Genomic DNA, 16,738 nt, shown 5'->3' on the forward strand with positions numbered 1-16,738 from the left:
ATCTTTTTAAAGGTCCTCAATTAAAACTCAAGGAAATAAAACCATATCTGGAAACCGTAGGCATTGAATTAACAGATAGTGAGAGCCAAATGATACAGAACCAAGTTCCAGCAAACGGTAAATACTTCAGACCTAACTAATAGTTAGGGGGACTCCTGGGCATGGGCTATATGTATACGGTTATATGAGCATAGTCACTTAACAGCTTGTTGAAAATTAAGAGAAAAGTAAAAGCCAATTTTTACGAACGTATACTGTCCTCATTGTACAAGCGCTAAATTGGGAGATAATGCTTTTTGGGAGGTACTGATAATTATGAGTAAACAATTTTAAATATTGGACTATCTGTAACATGCTTAAAGTTAAAGTCAGAGAAGATGATGAAAAGATTTATGGAACAAAAAGGAGAACCCCAGAGGACAACAAAGGAAAACAATCCGTGCTTCCACGAGTTCAAGTTCTGCTTGCAGTCTATCAGATACTGAAAAAGAATAGTCAGCCTCAAGAGTCCCAGTAAACTCCTCGACATGTCTAATAACGTGGATAACAGGTCTTCTTGGATTTTCACCTCTCTAATTCGTGTGACCTTTTTCTTACAGATGACAACATGGTGTTTCAAAATGTGTTGGCAGACTCGATACGGACTTTCAGGAGTGAGTAAGAGGTGTTCTGAGAGAGGAAAAGCCACAGCGCCTTCTCTCTCTGCTCACAGTACCAATTGCTTTACAGCATTTGGTAGTGCAGGCACCAGAACATCTGTAAACATCTGGCATAATTATCCGTCTGTCTGTAGCAATTTTAACTCTTTTTATACTGCTAAGAAATGGTTGGCTAAGTCGTCAACTGCCGTGATAATAAATCTTGTCTACTCTTCCTAGTAAACTCATCCTAGAGAGTCATGACAGTGTTCTCTAGAGCTCCGATAGGGAATCTTTTTCTGGACTCCTGACTGATTCAGTTTACTCACTTCAGGAGCTTTGTGGTGCTGTGACTTTTCACCGCCTGGTTATATGGATTGATGGACGTAGGGTATCATTCTTTTTCCTATTGACACGAAATGAAACTTCTTCTATTCTCTCTTTCTTAAGGTGGAAAAGTCAGTCTTGATGATACGTATGATACTCTTGAATTCCTGGGATATCCTCTCGAGGAAGAGGAAATCGATAAAATAACTAAAACTCTGCCTACCTACAGTGAGTATTTCAAACACACAGGGCTCTACAAAAAGAATTTTAGTTATTTTATGTGGCATCCCTGGTAGTAGGCTGCATCAAAATGAAGCTGAATGTCCCCTTAGCAGACACTAGCTGTCAGAAAGTCGCAGAAGCAGATAAATGCAAGCTTTATACTTTCTCTGAGAAGTGCATGGCCACAGAAGTAGCTGCTAGCACTCTGGGTGAAGAGTGGAAGGGTCGTTTATCAGTGGGAATGATAAACAGAGTTTCTCCGTATAGCAAATGTCTTGACTCCTGGCAGAGTACATCTGCTATTCAATAAGGGCATTCTTGTATTAGACCAAGGGAACTAAAGAAAAGAATCCAAGTCTGTTCATGGATCACGGTGGATGTCAATTTGAGTGCTCTCAACTTGGTTATTGTGTTTTAAAAAAAATAGTTCTAGAGACAAATACTATTGTATCTTGGCAGTAGAGCTCGAAAGAGCTAGCAGAATTTAAAAGCTTCTCAATCTTGATCTCTCTTTAAAAAAAAAATAAAATAAGAAGGCCCTTAAACAAAGAAAGCATAAAGTTCAGAACCAAAATGCCCAAGATCTGTTACTCCAGTGTCCTGCAACACAAATGCTAATGTAGTACTTTGAAAAAAACACACTAAGAAAAATAAAGAGGTAGTTTCGGAATATGCTAAGCTTTTGGCCAAGGGAAGGAAGGAAGCTAAAGAATAATGCCAGAAGACATACGTGGACTGTCTTCACTGAGAACTTCCACTGCTGAGTTCAGTCAAAAGTAAGTGCTTAAGAGTAACAAATAGATGATCAGAACTTTAAAAAGAGTAATTTTATTTCTTGATGGGGACACTTTAAGTGTGTTTATTGATTTTATAAAAATACATCAGAAGCCCATAGAGACCCAGACCTAAGTGCAGGAAAGCATTGTCTCTGGGTGTTAAGTTGATATAGATCCTATACCATTAATTGCTGTCATTGCTTCTACCAGAGTTCCTATGCCAGAGAGTATCACAAAAAGATCACTGTCAGCATTAGGATCAAGTGGAAAATTTCTTAAAGGGAATATCTGAAGGCTGGCAAGATGGTTTGTTGGCAACCTTGCTGCCAAGGCTGAAGATCAGAGTTTGATTCCCAGGCCCCTCATGATGGAAGGAGAGCATAGAGTTCCTCAAGCTCCACTGACCTCCAAGCCTGTGCTGTTGTGTTCACACAGCCTTTCCCACTCTATGCAGAAAAGATAGGTAGATGTTTAGGGGATAGATGTATGTATGTATGGATGGATGATGGGTGGGTGGATGGATAGATATATAAGGTAGGAAGGAAGGTAGGTAGGTAGATAGATAGATAGATAGATAGATAGATAGATAGATAGATAGATATAAAAGAATTTTTAAAGAATATTTAAGATGATGGAAATGAAAGTTAGGAAAGAATACAAAGAGCAATGAAGAAGAAAGAAAAGAAAGTGGTAGCCAGATATGGTGGTACACTCCTTTAGTGCCAGCCAATGGGAGGTAGAGGCATATGAATATCTGTGAGTTCAAGGGCAGGCTAGTCTATAGAGCAAGTTCCAGGACTGTAAGTGCTACATAGTAGAAAGACCCTGTCTCAAAACAAAACAAACAAAAGAAAAAAAACAAGAAGAAGAAAAAGAGGAAGAAGAGGAAGATGATAGAGATTATTAAATATTATCTACAATGTTGTAAAATAATACTTGTGTGAATTCCCCTGGGGGATACACAAATGTCTGCTCAGCCCCTATATGGCACCAACAAAAGAAACTATTCTACCTAAGTCCTTGGAGAGCAAATGAGTTTATTGGCATTTCAGAACTTGGGTGAACAGTAGCATTACCACAAAGTCCCATCTCATCATGGATGACAATTGTACCATGGAGTTTCACTTCAGGTAGCCTCCTACTTCTTCTAGATGCCAGCATCTCCCAAGATCACTTGCAGTGGGGCATAGGAAGAAGACAAAAGAGAGGGGGCTGGGGATTTAGCTCAGTGGTAGAGCGCTTACCTAGGAAGCGCAAAGCCCTGGGTTCGGTCCCCAGCTCCGAAAAAAAGAACAAAAAAAAAAAAAAAACAACAACAAAAAAAAAAAAGACAAAAGAGAGTTGTCTTAGTCAATATTCTATTGCTGTGAAGAGACACTATGACCATAGCAACTCTTATAAAAAAAAAAAAACCATTTAATTGAGGACTAGCTTACAGCTTCAGAGAGTCATTCCATAATCATCATAATGGCATAGTGGTGGCAGATAGGCATGGCACTGGAGCTGAGAGATTTATATCCTGTAATTAGTCAACAGGGAGGGAAATTCGGTCTAGCGTGGGCTTTTGAAACCTCAAAGTCCACTCCCTAGTGACATTCCTCCTCTAACATGGCCACACTTCCTAATCCTTCTCATCCTAAACTATTTACTTCCTGGTTACTCAGCATTCAAATACATGAGCCATTCTTATCCAATCACGGCTGCAATCCCAAGTGAGATCCTGTGATCCTCTCCTTCTGTTAGGGAACATTAATAGCTCTATTATTGTAGACCTTGCTATTCTGGTATTTTAGTCAGTTAATTGCCATGGCTACTTGACCATGAAAACACCCACTCCAGGATGGCAGAAGGAAATAAGCTACACTATAATAATACTGTGTGCTAACAGCTACATTTAGTAAATTTGTAAAGATCAAACTTTACTTCCAAAGAAATCACCCTCCCGGAATTGTGTTCATGTGGATCTGGGGTAGAGCTCATATGTTTTTGTTAAAAATAACCCTGTTACAGCTCAATTTTTGGAAAAAAGGTTTTAAGAAGAAAGAAATATTGATATATTGATTATGGCTTAGTAGTTTTTCCATCATCTTCAGCAAAAGCCAAGTTGAAAGCGTAATTGTAAGTGTGGTAAGCACCTTTGGCATAGTGAGATAATATTGAAGACTGATAATAGTTTGATGAACATCCCTGAAATTCTCTTATACCAACCTTACCTGATCATGCTTCAAACCATAAGACTTTCTACTTGCCAAAAGAATGATCCCCTATTTCTTGGCCAATCTCTATTTTTTTTAATTTTTTTATTGGATAGTTTACGTATTTACATTTCAAATGTTATCCCTCTTCCTGGTTCCCCCTCCCCCTGATTCTATGAAGATGCTCCCCCTCCCATCCTCCCACTCCCACCTCAACACCCTGGCATTCCCATACACTGGGGAAGCAAATCTTTACAGAACCAAGGGCTTCTCCTGTTATTGATGCTAGACAATGCCATCCTCTTCTACATATATGGCTGGGTTTGCAACCCCATAAAAACAACAACAATATCAACCAACCAGAGCCCCTGGAGCTCCCAGGGACTAAATCACCAATCTCTAATTTTTGTTCGAGACTCTGCCTATCACAGGAGACAAACAAGAGTATGTGAAGTTAGGAATATTCTCTTACTCTGAAAATATAGATTGCAAGCAGACCGAAGGGGAACTAGGACTTTGCCCTATGCTCTGCAAAGGTTAATAAAAGCCAAGTTTCAAAACTATAGTCAAAGATAACACTTTTCGGCCAAAGGGGTCTAAAGAATAGGAAGGGAGTTACTTAAAATATTTTCTTAACTAGAAGGGAATACATTCTGTATTTCAGTAAAGTATTCTCTGCTGGGTATAAAATTGTTTGTAACCAAGTGGCTGCTGTGTGTGTATGTATGTATGTATGTACATAAATATGAATGTATCTATGTGTATGCACCATGCACATCCTGGTACCCAAAGACCCCAGAAGAGGAGCTTGCATTCCTTGGACCTGGAGTTAAGGATGTGTAAGGCATTCATTCCTGCCACCAAGGCAGCGGACATTTTGTTGACTGCTGCATCCTCAACACTTGGGTCCAGTAGACATCCAATGAGTACTTGATGCTTTAAAAACTAAAAACTAACACCCCTCCCTGCTTTGTCCTCACTAATGAGTGAGGAGCGGAAGTGAGGGAACATGGCAGAGGGTACTGAACACGTTTATCATATCTACATTCTTTCACTTTCCTCTGCCTGATGCTTAAAGATTAAAATATGCTTTTGGATTCGAAATAGAATAGAATTAGAGATAACTCTGGGTCATTGTGAAATCTTTGAACCTTCACAGCTGAAGAATCTTATTTAACTGGAATCTGCATGAGTCTGTTTCGGGCGCCTTAATAATGTGCCACTGATTCGGTGGCTTACAGGACAAAATGTATTACGTCATGTTATGGAGGCTGGAAACTCCAGGTTGAGGTCTGGGATGGGTGGTTTCTGGGAGGACTGTGTTCCTGCAAACTGTTGCCATCTCATTTAACCAAGGGAGTGGGAAAGATGGTGGTTCTTGCTCCTTACGAGCCACAGGCTTCACCTGATGAGGTCTCACCTTATCGCTATATTTAAACTTTAATTTTCAGGGTTGGGGATTTAGCTCAGTGGTAGAGCGCTTGCCTAGCAAGCGCAAGGCCCTGGGTTCAGTCCCTAGCTCCGAAAAAAAAAGAAAGAAAAAAAAACTTTAATTTTCTTCCAAAGACCACATTTCCAAATACAGTCCCATAGAGGGTCAGAGCTCCACTGGGCACATTTTGAGATACAGCAAGACAGTATCTAAGAGCCATCTTGCATTTCAGGTGACAGGAAAATCAAACTGGATTTGCTTCTGAAAGAAATAGATTCATATTTAGGTGAGGAGAAGGGATGGGGAAACAATGTCAAAATGATCTCTTGCCTGGCGCACGGTACACACGCCTACAATTCCAGGGCTCAGGAAGGAAGATTCTTGTGGTTTTGAGACAAACTTGGGCTGGGTAGTAAAATACTGTCTCAAAAACAGAGTCCAGAGCCCACCCAAGGGCAGGAGAGCAGGAAAGCTGCCCCTGCCCCTGGCTGGTGCTGGTCCTGGTAGTGTGGGTGAGTGAGAGCTGGAGGGCTGACCAACTCAGCTCCCACCCTGGCCTAGATTCAGAGCTTGGAGTTGGCCCACTCCAACACTTTTGTTTTGTTTTTGTTTTTTATTTTCTTTCAGGGGAGGTAGTGAGAGTGGCTATGAAGAGAGAGGGAGATAAGTGGGATTGGGGTGCAGGGTGTGGAATTCACAATGAATCAATTAAAAAGATTTTAAATGGGGTTGGGGATTTAGCTCAGTGGTAGAGCGCTTGCCTAGCAAGCGCAAGGCCCTGGGTTCGGTCCCCAGCTCCGAAAAAAAGAAAAGAAAAAAAAAGATTTTAAATATAGGGCCAGTAGCCTGGCTCATCAAGTAAAGACATAGTCATACAAGCCTGATGACAATGAAGCCACAGTGGAAGGAGAAAGTTACCTCCACAAAGTTGTCCTCTGACCTCTACACCCATGGCATGGCATGCATGGGTGGGAATGCAGTAATAGCTAATGGATAAACTGATTTTAAAATGGATCTCTTAATGTATAAAACAAGTTGTTTTTGCTTTTTTTTTCTTAAAAAAATTTTTTTAAGATTTTATTTATTGTATATGAGTACACTGTAGCTATCTTCAGACACACCAGAAGAGGGCATCAGATCTCATTACAGATGGTTGTGAACCACCATGTAGTTGCTGGGATTTGAACTCAGGACCTCTGGCAGAGCAGTCAGTGCTCTTGACCCCTGAGCCATCTCTCCAGCCCAAACTTTATGTTTCTTAAGACAGAGTCTCACTGGAGCCTAAGCTGCATTAAAATCACTACACGGCCCAGGTTGGCCTCAAACTCACAGCAAGCCTCCTACCTCAGCCTCCCATATGCTGGGATTAGAGATCTAAGTCCCACAACTGGCTAGCAACATGCTTTCTTTTCCTACTGTTTTAATTAGTGAAATGACATGACAGATTTATACTTAAGACATCTGTGAACAAGATAGTAAGTCAGGCAAAAATAATAATAAATATTAGGTACAGGCAGAATGATTGCCAGCAGCTCACTTAGTGATGTTTGCAGAAATACCAACTTTTCTGTGCTTGTTTCCTGTTCCCCAAGTTGAAGAGCTCCTTTGCCCAGAAAGAAGTAGCATTTCTGTCATTCTCCTAAAACACTTAGGTGTTTCTGTTGTTGGTTTATTAAAAATATTTTTGAGATTTATTTTTATATTATATAGGGATTTTTTTCTGCACTCATGTCTGGGTATCTGTGTGTGTGTGTGTGTGCACATGCATGTGTGTGCATGTGTGTGTGCACATGCATGTGTGTGTGCACGTGCATGTGTGTGTGTATGTGCGTGTGTGTGTGTGTGTGTGTGTGTGTGGGCACGTGCATGTGGGGGGGCATGTGCATATGTGTGTGTGTGCATGTGCATGTGTGTGTGTGCACGTGTGTGTGTAGAGGCCATGGATCCCTTGGAAATGGATGACTGTGAACCACCATGTGGGTGCCTGGAATTGCACATGAATCAGCTGACAGCAATCAGTGCTCTTAACTGCGAGCCATCTCTTCAGCCCTTTGTTAGTGTTTTTTACATTTTATAATTTTTGATTATAGACATTGTGGTTTTGTTATTTCTTAAATTTGTAATTTAACAATTTTACTGTCATTCCCTTTACCTAGGGGAAGAAATTGACTATGGTGACTTGAGCAATATTCTTAAAGACATTGGGTTAAGACTCCACCTAAAAGAAAACAATGTATTAATGAAATGTTTGCCACTTGATGGTACGTACTACCTTGGCAAGTATTTAGTTTACCAGTGAGCTATTTACTGAACCAGTGAAAACTGATAGCTAATGTCACAAAAGTGAGTAAAACAAAGTCTACAATATATAGTTAGATATAACAGTAAGAATTAAACAAAATAATGAATGTGAGAATAAAAGTTTTAAGCATAAAATATCAGTATAAATGTTTAAATGATATTTATTTTGGGTTATGGTTATGACTATAACTTAAATATTTTGTTTTGTTGTTAGCATATATTTTATATAAAATATGAGATTTCATCATATATTTAATGTACTTTGATAATACTAAATCTCCCCTTCATCTTCTGCTGCCCTCCACAATTTCCCCCCAAAAAATAGGATTCCTTATTTTCATGTCTTTTTTTTTTTTTTTTTTTTTTTTTTTTTTTTAGTTTCTGCATATGAGAGCAGGAAGTATTGATCAATGGTAGAGCTTCTGCTTCATGTAGCCAAGGCCCTAGGTTTGATCCCCTGCAACACACACACACACACACACACACACACACACACACACACACACACACATGATTCTGGAAAAATAAACCCATGGTATTTGTCCTTACAAATACGGCTTTTATCACTTAGTATCATGGTATGCAGTTCTGTCCGTTTTCTGCAAATAACTGGATTTCAAGATTTTGTTCTTCTTTATGGCTAAATAATACAAGCATTTTTCTCTCTCTCCACATCTGCACCTAATGACTCCAATGCTGAGTCACAGGACCAGTGCTACAATAAACATGGGTGTTTACACATCCCTGTCGCATGCTAAGCACAGGAGAACAGGAGGAAGGGACACTCATCTGTCCACCATTCTCCCAGTAGATTTACTATCTTAAGACCGTTCTTATATCCTCATTTCTATCTTGGGATATAAATAGAAAAAGTATAAATAAAATTCTCAGAGTTGCTTCCTGAGGCTCCAGACTTTGAGCTGTTGTCACGGGTGTAACTGTGGCTGGCATGCCTTGCTTTGCAGCTTCTGGGAAGGTGTTCAAGCACAAGTTGATGGAAAGCATCAAAAGTCTCAAAGGTGAGTTAGAAACTGGGCAAAACTGGACTCCATGTTTTGCTGTTCGTAATTTGAGCAGTGACAACCCCGCCTGCTGACTTGCATGGTTTCTTAAGTTGTCCAGTTGTTTGCTGCTTTAAACACAGCCTGGGGAAATACGATTTCTCAGTGTGGTCTCAACATTTCAAGTCTGTTTTATGAGGGTTGTAAGTCTGAGTTCTTTCTGGACAGAACTCAGAAGACTTACCCAACTCCGTATAGATGTCTTGGCAGAGCAGCAGTTAAGAGGCAGTGGGAGGAACAAGGGAACTGGTACCGGTTCAGAGTCTCAGGACACTGCTTTCCCCAAACAATGCCATTCATTTCATTGCTCAAACTTTTAACTAATGCACGGGTGTGACTAGCATTTTCAGTTGCTTTTCTCCTTCCCTCGCCTTTCCTAAGGACTTCAGATTGATCTGCAAAAAATAAAGGCTCTCATGGAAAACATGGGTTACGACCTCGAGGAGGATGAATATGACGACTTCTTGAGTTACCTGCCCATGTACAGTAAGTTGCTCCTCCCTGGGGATTTATATATGAGAATTTCAGGGAGTAAATTAGGACTTTCACAAAAGTACTTTTAAAAAACAAGAAAGAAAGAAAGTCTCATCCTCAAGGGTAGAGAAACGGCTGACCTACTGAGGACATTCTTAATTCCTCTTCTAGCACACTCATGTCCACAGCAGCCATCGTGGACAGCTACCACCTGTTACTCCCACTTCAGAGGGTCTCTTCTGGCCTTCAGAGGCACCCACGCTCATATACACGCACGTGCACACACACACAAAACATCTGCACTCATGTTCTTGCACACACACATACACACACACACAATTTATAATAAAAACAAATCATTTTCTTTTAAGCTTGGGGCTGGAGAGGTGACTCACTGGTTAGGAGAATGTACTGCTCTGGTAGAGGACCTGAGCTCAGTTCCCAGCACACATCTGGCAGCTCACAACCCCCTGCAACTCTATTTCCAGGGAATATGATGCCCTCTTCTGGATTCCGCAGACATATGCTATGCATACATACATGCAGCAAAACATACATATACATAAAAATAAAAACATTTTAAAAATTAAATTTAATCCTCAAGAACTCACCACCTCATGCAGAGAGATGAATTGACTGCCAGCCTCTGTAAGTATTAGGAACGTAACAACCACAACACAGGTGGTCTAGCCTCTGCTCCAGAGACTAGTAAAGAAACCTAGAGACCAAGATATCATCATAATGCTATCTAGTTGTAACATAACACTAAAAGATGACTTCACTGAAATTCTGAAAATAAAAAAAAAAACAAAAAACAAACAAACGAATGAACAAACGAACGAACGAACAAACCCAACAACAAAAACCCCTACTTTTGCTAGAAAAGGGATCAGAGAAAGCTGGCAGATATGCCAGAAATTCTCTACTAATAGAGACATTACAGCTGAGAAAAAAAAAAAACAGTGTATACTGAAAAATCATAGAACATTAGGAAAATAGAAAGTAATTCCTCAAAGCTAGAATTTATTCTTTGAGTTCCGAAGTGCCCAGAGCAGGGAGGATGAACAGGCAGTTGCCAGACTCTAGAGTCAGATTGGGTAATTTACGCCTGTGTGTCCATTCCACCTAAATTGTCTGAGTGTAGGTATGGAGTCATTTGTCGTATTCCTATATAGTCCTGTACCATTTCTGTGGCTGGTGGTGATGGTGTGGCCTCTGGAAAATCTGGTCACAAAGGACACACTTCTTCTTAGCTTGTTTTCCAGGTGTCTAGAAGTGTTAATGAGATGCTGTCACTATTTTAGTTCTAAAAATAGCAGTACTCTCCCTGAGGCATACTTTATCCTATCAGAGACCTGTGTCTTGCCAGTAGCCACCTGATGGAATGGATGAGTATGTGAAGACATAAGATACCATCCTCAGAGGCAAAGAAGGGAAGAAGGAGACAGACTTCTTCCTGCTAGGTGCTAGCACTGTGCTGTCCACGTTAAATAGCCCTGTGTAGCAGCCCTCTTTAGCAGGGTGTGTTAAAACTCCCGGGACTTCAGACCTGGAAGGACCACCACAAGTTTGAGGCCAACTAAATGAGTTACGGACCTACGTAGACTCTACATAGAAAGACACTGTCTCATATTTTTTAATAACTTAATTAAAGTAAATCAAATAACATTACCCTATTGAAGCTGGGCACATGGGCATGAGTCCATAACCCCAGCTCTCAGGAGGCAAAGGCAGGAGGATCAGAAATTCAAGGTCATCCTCCACTCACAGAAAATTCCAGGTCAGTCTACGATAAATGGCGCCATGTCTCAATGAATAACCTCTTATCGTTAAAGTCCTACCAAATTTGTCCAATATGCCCTTCCTTATTGAGTGAGGCTAGAGGGAGAATGACAGCTGAAGCCAAATCTTTCCTGGGACAGAGCACAGCCCTACCGGTGTCTTAGCTCTTTCCTTACATCACTTGATCCATCTAAGCAGATTGTTAGCTTTGTGATCAGTACCATGGGATTCTTCCTAATAGGAAAGCTAGAGCCACCGTCTGCATTAGCTCAGGGTCCTCCTCGGTGTGCCTTACTGTCCTGACAAAACAAACAACCGGTGGCATAAACAACGTGAAGTCAGTGTCCTTTTCATAATTAGAGCTCTGTCTTCCCCCCACTTTTAATCAAATGAAAGCAGGATAGAGTTCTAAATCAAATATTAAAAGTTGGCTAGATTTCTGTTTTGCTTCTGTATATAACTTTATATCCTTTTCTATGTGTGTTTTCATTTTTAATGTATAAACTCTGTCTTGTTTTACAGAGAGTAGGATGGTTGGCTTGAGAGACGTAATGGCAAGGGGGAACCTTTATACGGGTGAGTTGCTAATCCTTTCTGATCATCTATAGATCTCAAGTGCATAGATCTGTACAAATCAACCATCCAGGAGCTTCAAGAAGTCGAATATTCTGCAGTTGAGGGGAAATATGTAGAAATAAATACAATAATATCATAGGGGTTATGTTAAAGGCCTCACAAATAGAGAGGGACCTAAACGCCGCTTGGGCCCAGGGAAGAATGGCTGGAGGTGGTTTTACAGGGGAGCACTGATCCTGAAAAGTATATCAGCGTTTTCCAGAGTGGGCTTTGCTAACAGTGGAAGAAGTATAAAGTAAGAAGAGAAGTGGAACAATTCAGCATAAACCCTAAGAGCAGGGCATTTCTTGTCAACAGCACATGAGGTTCCACTGTGGCTTGTCATCCCCAGAGCTGCCGACAGGCAAGGTTCAGAAACCCTAGGGGTCTAACTTCACAGGAAAGGTCTGGAAAGCTCTCAGGGAAAACAGCCCTCATGCCCCTTCCCCCGAACCATTTGAGCAGGTGAGCATTCCTCTTCAGACACATTGCATTTAGGTTCCAGGGGACTGAAAACAGGAATCTCTTTATGCTGGCTTTGGATTTGTCTGCCTAGACCACATCATCAAGCTAGAAAAGAACCAACATGGGGCAGCCCCACACAGCCATGGAAAGGTGGAAGGGGCACGGATGTGTGGTCAGTTATACCCTCATACCCGAGAATGAGGAACCCTGTGTTACCACGCAGACTACTCAGGACTCTTTCTTACCCACGCTGGGATCACTTGGGATCCCACATATTTCCCTCCAGCACTGTACATTATAGTCTTAAAAAAATTTTAATCCCCCTAAGGTAGTATTCCTGGGTAAAAATAGAGGTGAACTTACTTTACAGAGAAAACCGAGGATCCACAGTAGTGGGTGATAGCTGCTGTCAAGAAGAGAGAAGGGAAATCCAACGGCTGAGTTGAGGCTTTTTAAAAGCCCTGGAGGGGAAAAGGGCATCATAGAGTGACATAAGAGACAGAGAAGCCTGGGAGAAGGGCTGATGGGGAGCACTGTGGGTAAGAGGGCTGTGCCATACAAACAAGGACCTGAGCTTGAATCCCAGAGCCCACATAAAAAGCCAGCATGGCGACACCGGCTCTTGTAACCCCAGTGCTATGATGTGGAAATGGGATTTGCTGGGGCTTATGGGCTGCTTGCAAGAGTAAGAAAGAAGGAAACCGACATTGTTCCTCCGGCCCCTGTATATTTCCTACATAGGTGTGCACACGCGCACACAACCGCATACACTGCACACATGTATGCCATACATGCACACACTGAAAAAATCAGATTCTAGTTTCTCCACAGTTATATTACGATCTGCAGCATTTCCTTTGTTGGTCCATGCCCTCTGTCTTCCTATTTGTGGGTAAATGTTTGCATCTCATTATCTAACCTATCTTCGATCATCACCGTTTTGACCAAAGCCTCTACAATTTTGTCTTAATTTTGCCCTTTATACTAGACACATCCTTTATACTACATGTTCAAGGCTATCTCTCTCTCCCCTCTGTTCCTCTTTCTCTCCTATCTAGTGATAGGGCATGAAACCAGGGAGATAAAGGGTGGGGAAAAAACGCAGAGCCCATAGAGTACCAAAGGCCAGCTATAAGTAATTTCCTACATTCTTGCCAACTTGAGTTCATTACTACTTACTGAACAAAGGATAGGCTTTCTTTCTGTAATATAGAAGCATTATTCTTCAAATTTTCAACTGCTGGGACTTTTCTCTTTTTAAAGGTGAGAAGATTGATATCGGCGACCTACCAGAATTCCTGGACAACATAGGGATAAAACTCACAGAAGACAAGACAATGAAACTCCTGGGTAAACTGCCGACTGATGGTGAGCATCAGAGGATACCAAACTAGCCCCGGAGAAGTGTTAAACATACAAACTTGTGTGACCAGAGAAGAGGCCGCATGCCACCCGCCACCAACATGTCACCCAACTGAAATTTGTTCCCATTCCTGAGTCTCATTTTTAGGGTGGAAATATTCCAATGATAGAAGGAAGCATTTTAAATGTTTCTGCTTCTTAAGTTGTAGACTTCTGAGTAACCGTGTCATTTCCTGAGACTTGAAATTTTTTCCATCCTGCAGGCTTTGGAAAGCTGTACAGGAAAAGGTTGATAAAAGAACTGGAGTCAATTGAAGGTGAGAGGCATGATGGGAGTTTTCATGGCGTGTACACTGGAGTGCTTCAGCTATGGTGCTGTTAAGTTGTCAAAACTCTCCCCACGTTACAGTTTTCTCTTTTTTAAGAATTATTATTTGAGTACACTGTAGCTGTCTTCAGACACACCAGAAGAGGGCATCAGATTCCATTACAGATGGTTGTGAGCCACCATGTGGTTGTTGGGAATTGAACTCAGGAACTCTAGAAGAGCAGTCAGTATCTCTTAACCAATGAGCCATCTTGCCAGCCCTACAGTTTTCAGATTCTTAATTTTGTCCTCCCTACTGTTGAATTCTTCAGACAGACTATGGCCATCAAAATGGTTTCCCTGCAGTAGACCTAGAAGCGGTGGTTCCTCTGTTAAGTCATACATTAGAACCATCAAGACAAATAGCTCCCAGAGCTTTAGGTCCTTTCCCAGCAATGTTGACATTGAATTTCCAGAGATGGTCTTTGGGGGTAAAATGTTATTAAAAAGTTTCCCATGGTATTATAATAACTAAAAGCTGTAAGAAATGGGTAAAGAAAACTTGGTGCCTGGTTGGCAATTGAAAAATAAATAAAGGGGTCAGGGATTTAGCTCAGTGGTAGAGCGCTTGCCTAGGAAGCGCAAGGCCCTGGGTTCGATCCCCAGCTCCGAAAAAAAAAAAAAAGAACAAAAAAAGAAAAATAAATAAAATTTCATCATTTACAACGTGAATGAAAATGGAGACCATTGTATTAAGTGAAATAAGACAGGCACACGCACCAAAAACAAAAACAGACACCAAATGATCTTCCTTCTCTTAAAATTCCTTCTGAAAGCTAGGTTCAAGGTATTATTACTCGGGGAGAGTATTTGTTTAGCACATGAATTCAGTCGTCAGTCCATGCCACACCCTCATACAACTGTAACAGATCCTCAAGAGCAGGAGCTAAGAATCCACAAGACACTGTCACCAGAATAGTTGAAATGTCCTTTGCTCCTTGTACTCTGACCAACACTGACACTTAAGCATGACCTTGAATGGCCTACTGACTCTGAACCATTATATTTCTCAAATCCTTCTTCCCTAAGATTTAAAGATACCTTCAAATAAGGTGGAAACCTTCATTAAAAGTGCATCCATTAAGCTGAACAATAAGGAAATACAGGAACTGATGGAACATCTACCAATTGATCGTGAGTTTACCTCTTAGTAAAACTTGGGGCACGAGCCTAGTGGTAGGTCTGGGATGGGGGCAGGGTGCTCATGAAAAGAAAGGAGATAAAATGTAAAGTCTTCACACACAGCTACCAAACCAAGCCCAGTCGTCACGGAGAGCACTAACACAGATGATAAGTGTCTAGTTTCACTTAACACCACAGGAAATGCCAAGCTCAAACAAGAATATTCAGAATATTAATTTGTCAGCCCATAGCGCTAATCCAATAGTGAGCAGCATGGCAAGGAACATCTGCAAGGAATTATTCTAAGTGTGTTACAGATAATCAGCTTGTTGAAGTTTCCAAGTAGTTCTGTAAATTAGGTTCTGCTTTTGCCTCTATTTTACATACAAAGAAATGAAGAAGTTGCTTAGCAAAACTCAGAGAGCTAGAAAGTGGTGAAGCCAAGAAAGCTCAGGTAGTCTGGTCACAGAATTGTTTTCCTTTTTGAATTTTTGAGACAAGTTCTCTCTATATAGCCCAGGCTAACCTTGAACTTGTGCCCTTCCTTCCTTGGACTCCCAAGGGCAGAGATTAGAGGTGTAAGCCACCACACATGGCTTCTAGAAATGAACCACTGTGCTGTGCTGCAGCGTGTTGTTATGATTTTAAAAAGTTAAGATGTTAGAGTAATGTATTGCCAGTAAGAACAAAATTAATCAGAGACAGGTGTGATGACATAGGCCTACAGGCTGACGCAAGAAGACAAGTATTAAAAAGCAAGAATAAGTATTGCATCTAAGATAAATATATATATTCGTTTTAAGGTAAGTTTATTAGATGTAATGTGTTTGCATTTTGATATAACTATTGTTTAGTAAACGTTTGTGTAGCATTGGTCTCCTGCAAGCCACTACACTAACAATTATATAATAGTAGGAATATAGACTGATCCCTGGTAATTCATCGTGAGTGTTACCAACAGTGTTGGGGTGTTACAAATAATACAAGAGTACGAACAGTGTCCACCTGACCACATCAGAGCGGAAGAGACTGTCTACTGCAACTTTAAGTCTTGGTTGTCTCAGGGGCAGCACCTCCCATCCAGTGTTTTCAAAACTTTCAATTTCACAAACTGTTTTAAATTTCTCCAGTGGCTTTCCACTTTAATTTAAGAAATGCTGAATAAAGAAAGTAAGTATATGGTATATGAAAATGGTCATTACAAAGTTCTGTCATTATAAGTGGGCAGTAACTGAACACTTGGATTTGACAGCTATCATGGTGAAGTTCTAAGATCAGCAAGGAGTAGACCTGTACTCCCTTTTATCAAAAAAGACTAACAACATCGTCAAGTTAGACTTAAGGAGAGTGTTGTATGCTTTGTCCTGTAGACAGAAGTAGCTATGTTAATTAAATTGATGAGGATCTGACAGGAAAAATATTAACTTCATGTTTTCAAGTGAGTGAATATAGGTTTCTGTTTTATAAGTCACAATTAATCATTTTATATTCTTCTATAAATCTATTTTATGATTATTATCTTTGCCTTAAAGGTAATGGGGAGGTTGATTTCCGTGTGCTGATGAATGAAGTTAGAAACGCTTTAGGTAAGTAAGCTGT

The 16,738-nt window shown here is 40.7% G+C and overlaps 1 protein-coding gene across 1 annotated transcript in view; it reads left to right on the plus strand.

Annotated features, from left to right (window-relative positions):
- Nucleotides 1–16,738, plus strand: part of Efcab3 (EF-hand calcium binding domain 3) — a 506,364-nt gene that overhangs the window by 419,688 nt on the left and 69,938 nt on the right. The window contains exons 152-163 of the mRNA XM_087572380.1: nt 13–117; nt 600–653; nt 1,089–1,193; nt 5,823–5,876; nt 7,747–7,851; nt 8,857–8,910; nt 9,334–9,438; nt 11,731–11,784; nt 13,552–13,656; nt 13,914–13,967; nt 15,047–15,151; nt 16,672–16,725. Of these exons, the coding sequence (XP_087428506.1) occupies nt 13–117; nt 600–653; nt 1,089–1,193; nt 5,823–5,876; nt 7,747–7,851; nt 8,857–8,910; nt 9,334–9,438; nt 11,731–11,784; nt 13,552–13,656; nt 13,914–13,967; nt 15,047–15,151; nt 16,672–16,725 (954 nt within the window). The remainder of the gene's footprint in view (nt 1–12; nt 118–599; nt 654–1,088; nt 1,194–5,822; nt 5,877–7,746; nt 7,852–8,856; nt 8,911–9,333; nt 9,439–11,730; nt 11,785–13,551; nt 13,657–13,913; nt 13,968–15,046; nt 15,152–16,671; nt 16,726–16,738) is intronic.

Source organism: Rattus norvegicus, chromosome 10, assembly GCF_021556685.1.
Source record: "Rattus norvegicus strain SHRSP/BbbUtx chromosome 10, alternate assembly SHRSP_T2T, whole genome shotgun sequence".
NCBI classification, from domain to species: Eukaryota; Metazoa; Chordata; class Mammalia; order Rodentia; family Muridae; genus Rattus; species Rattus norvegicus.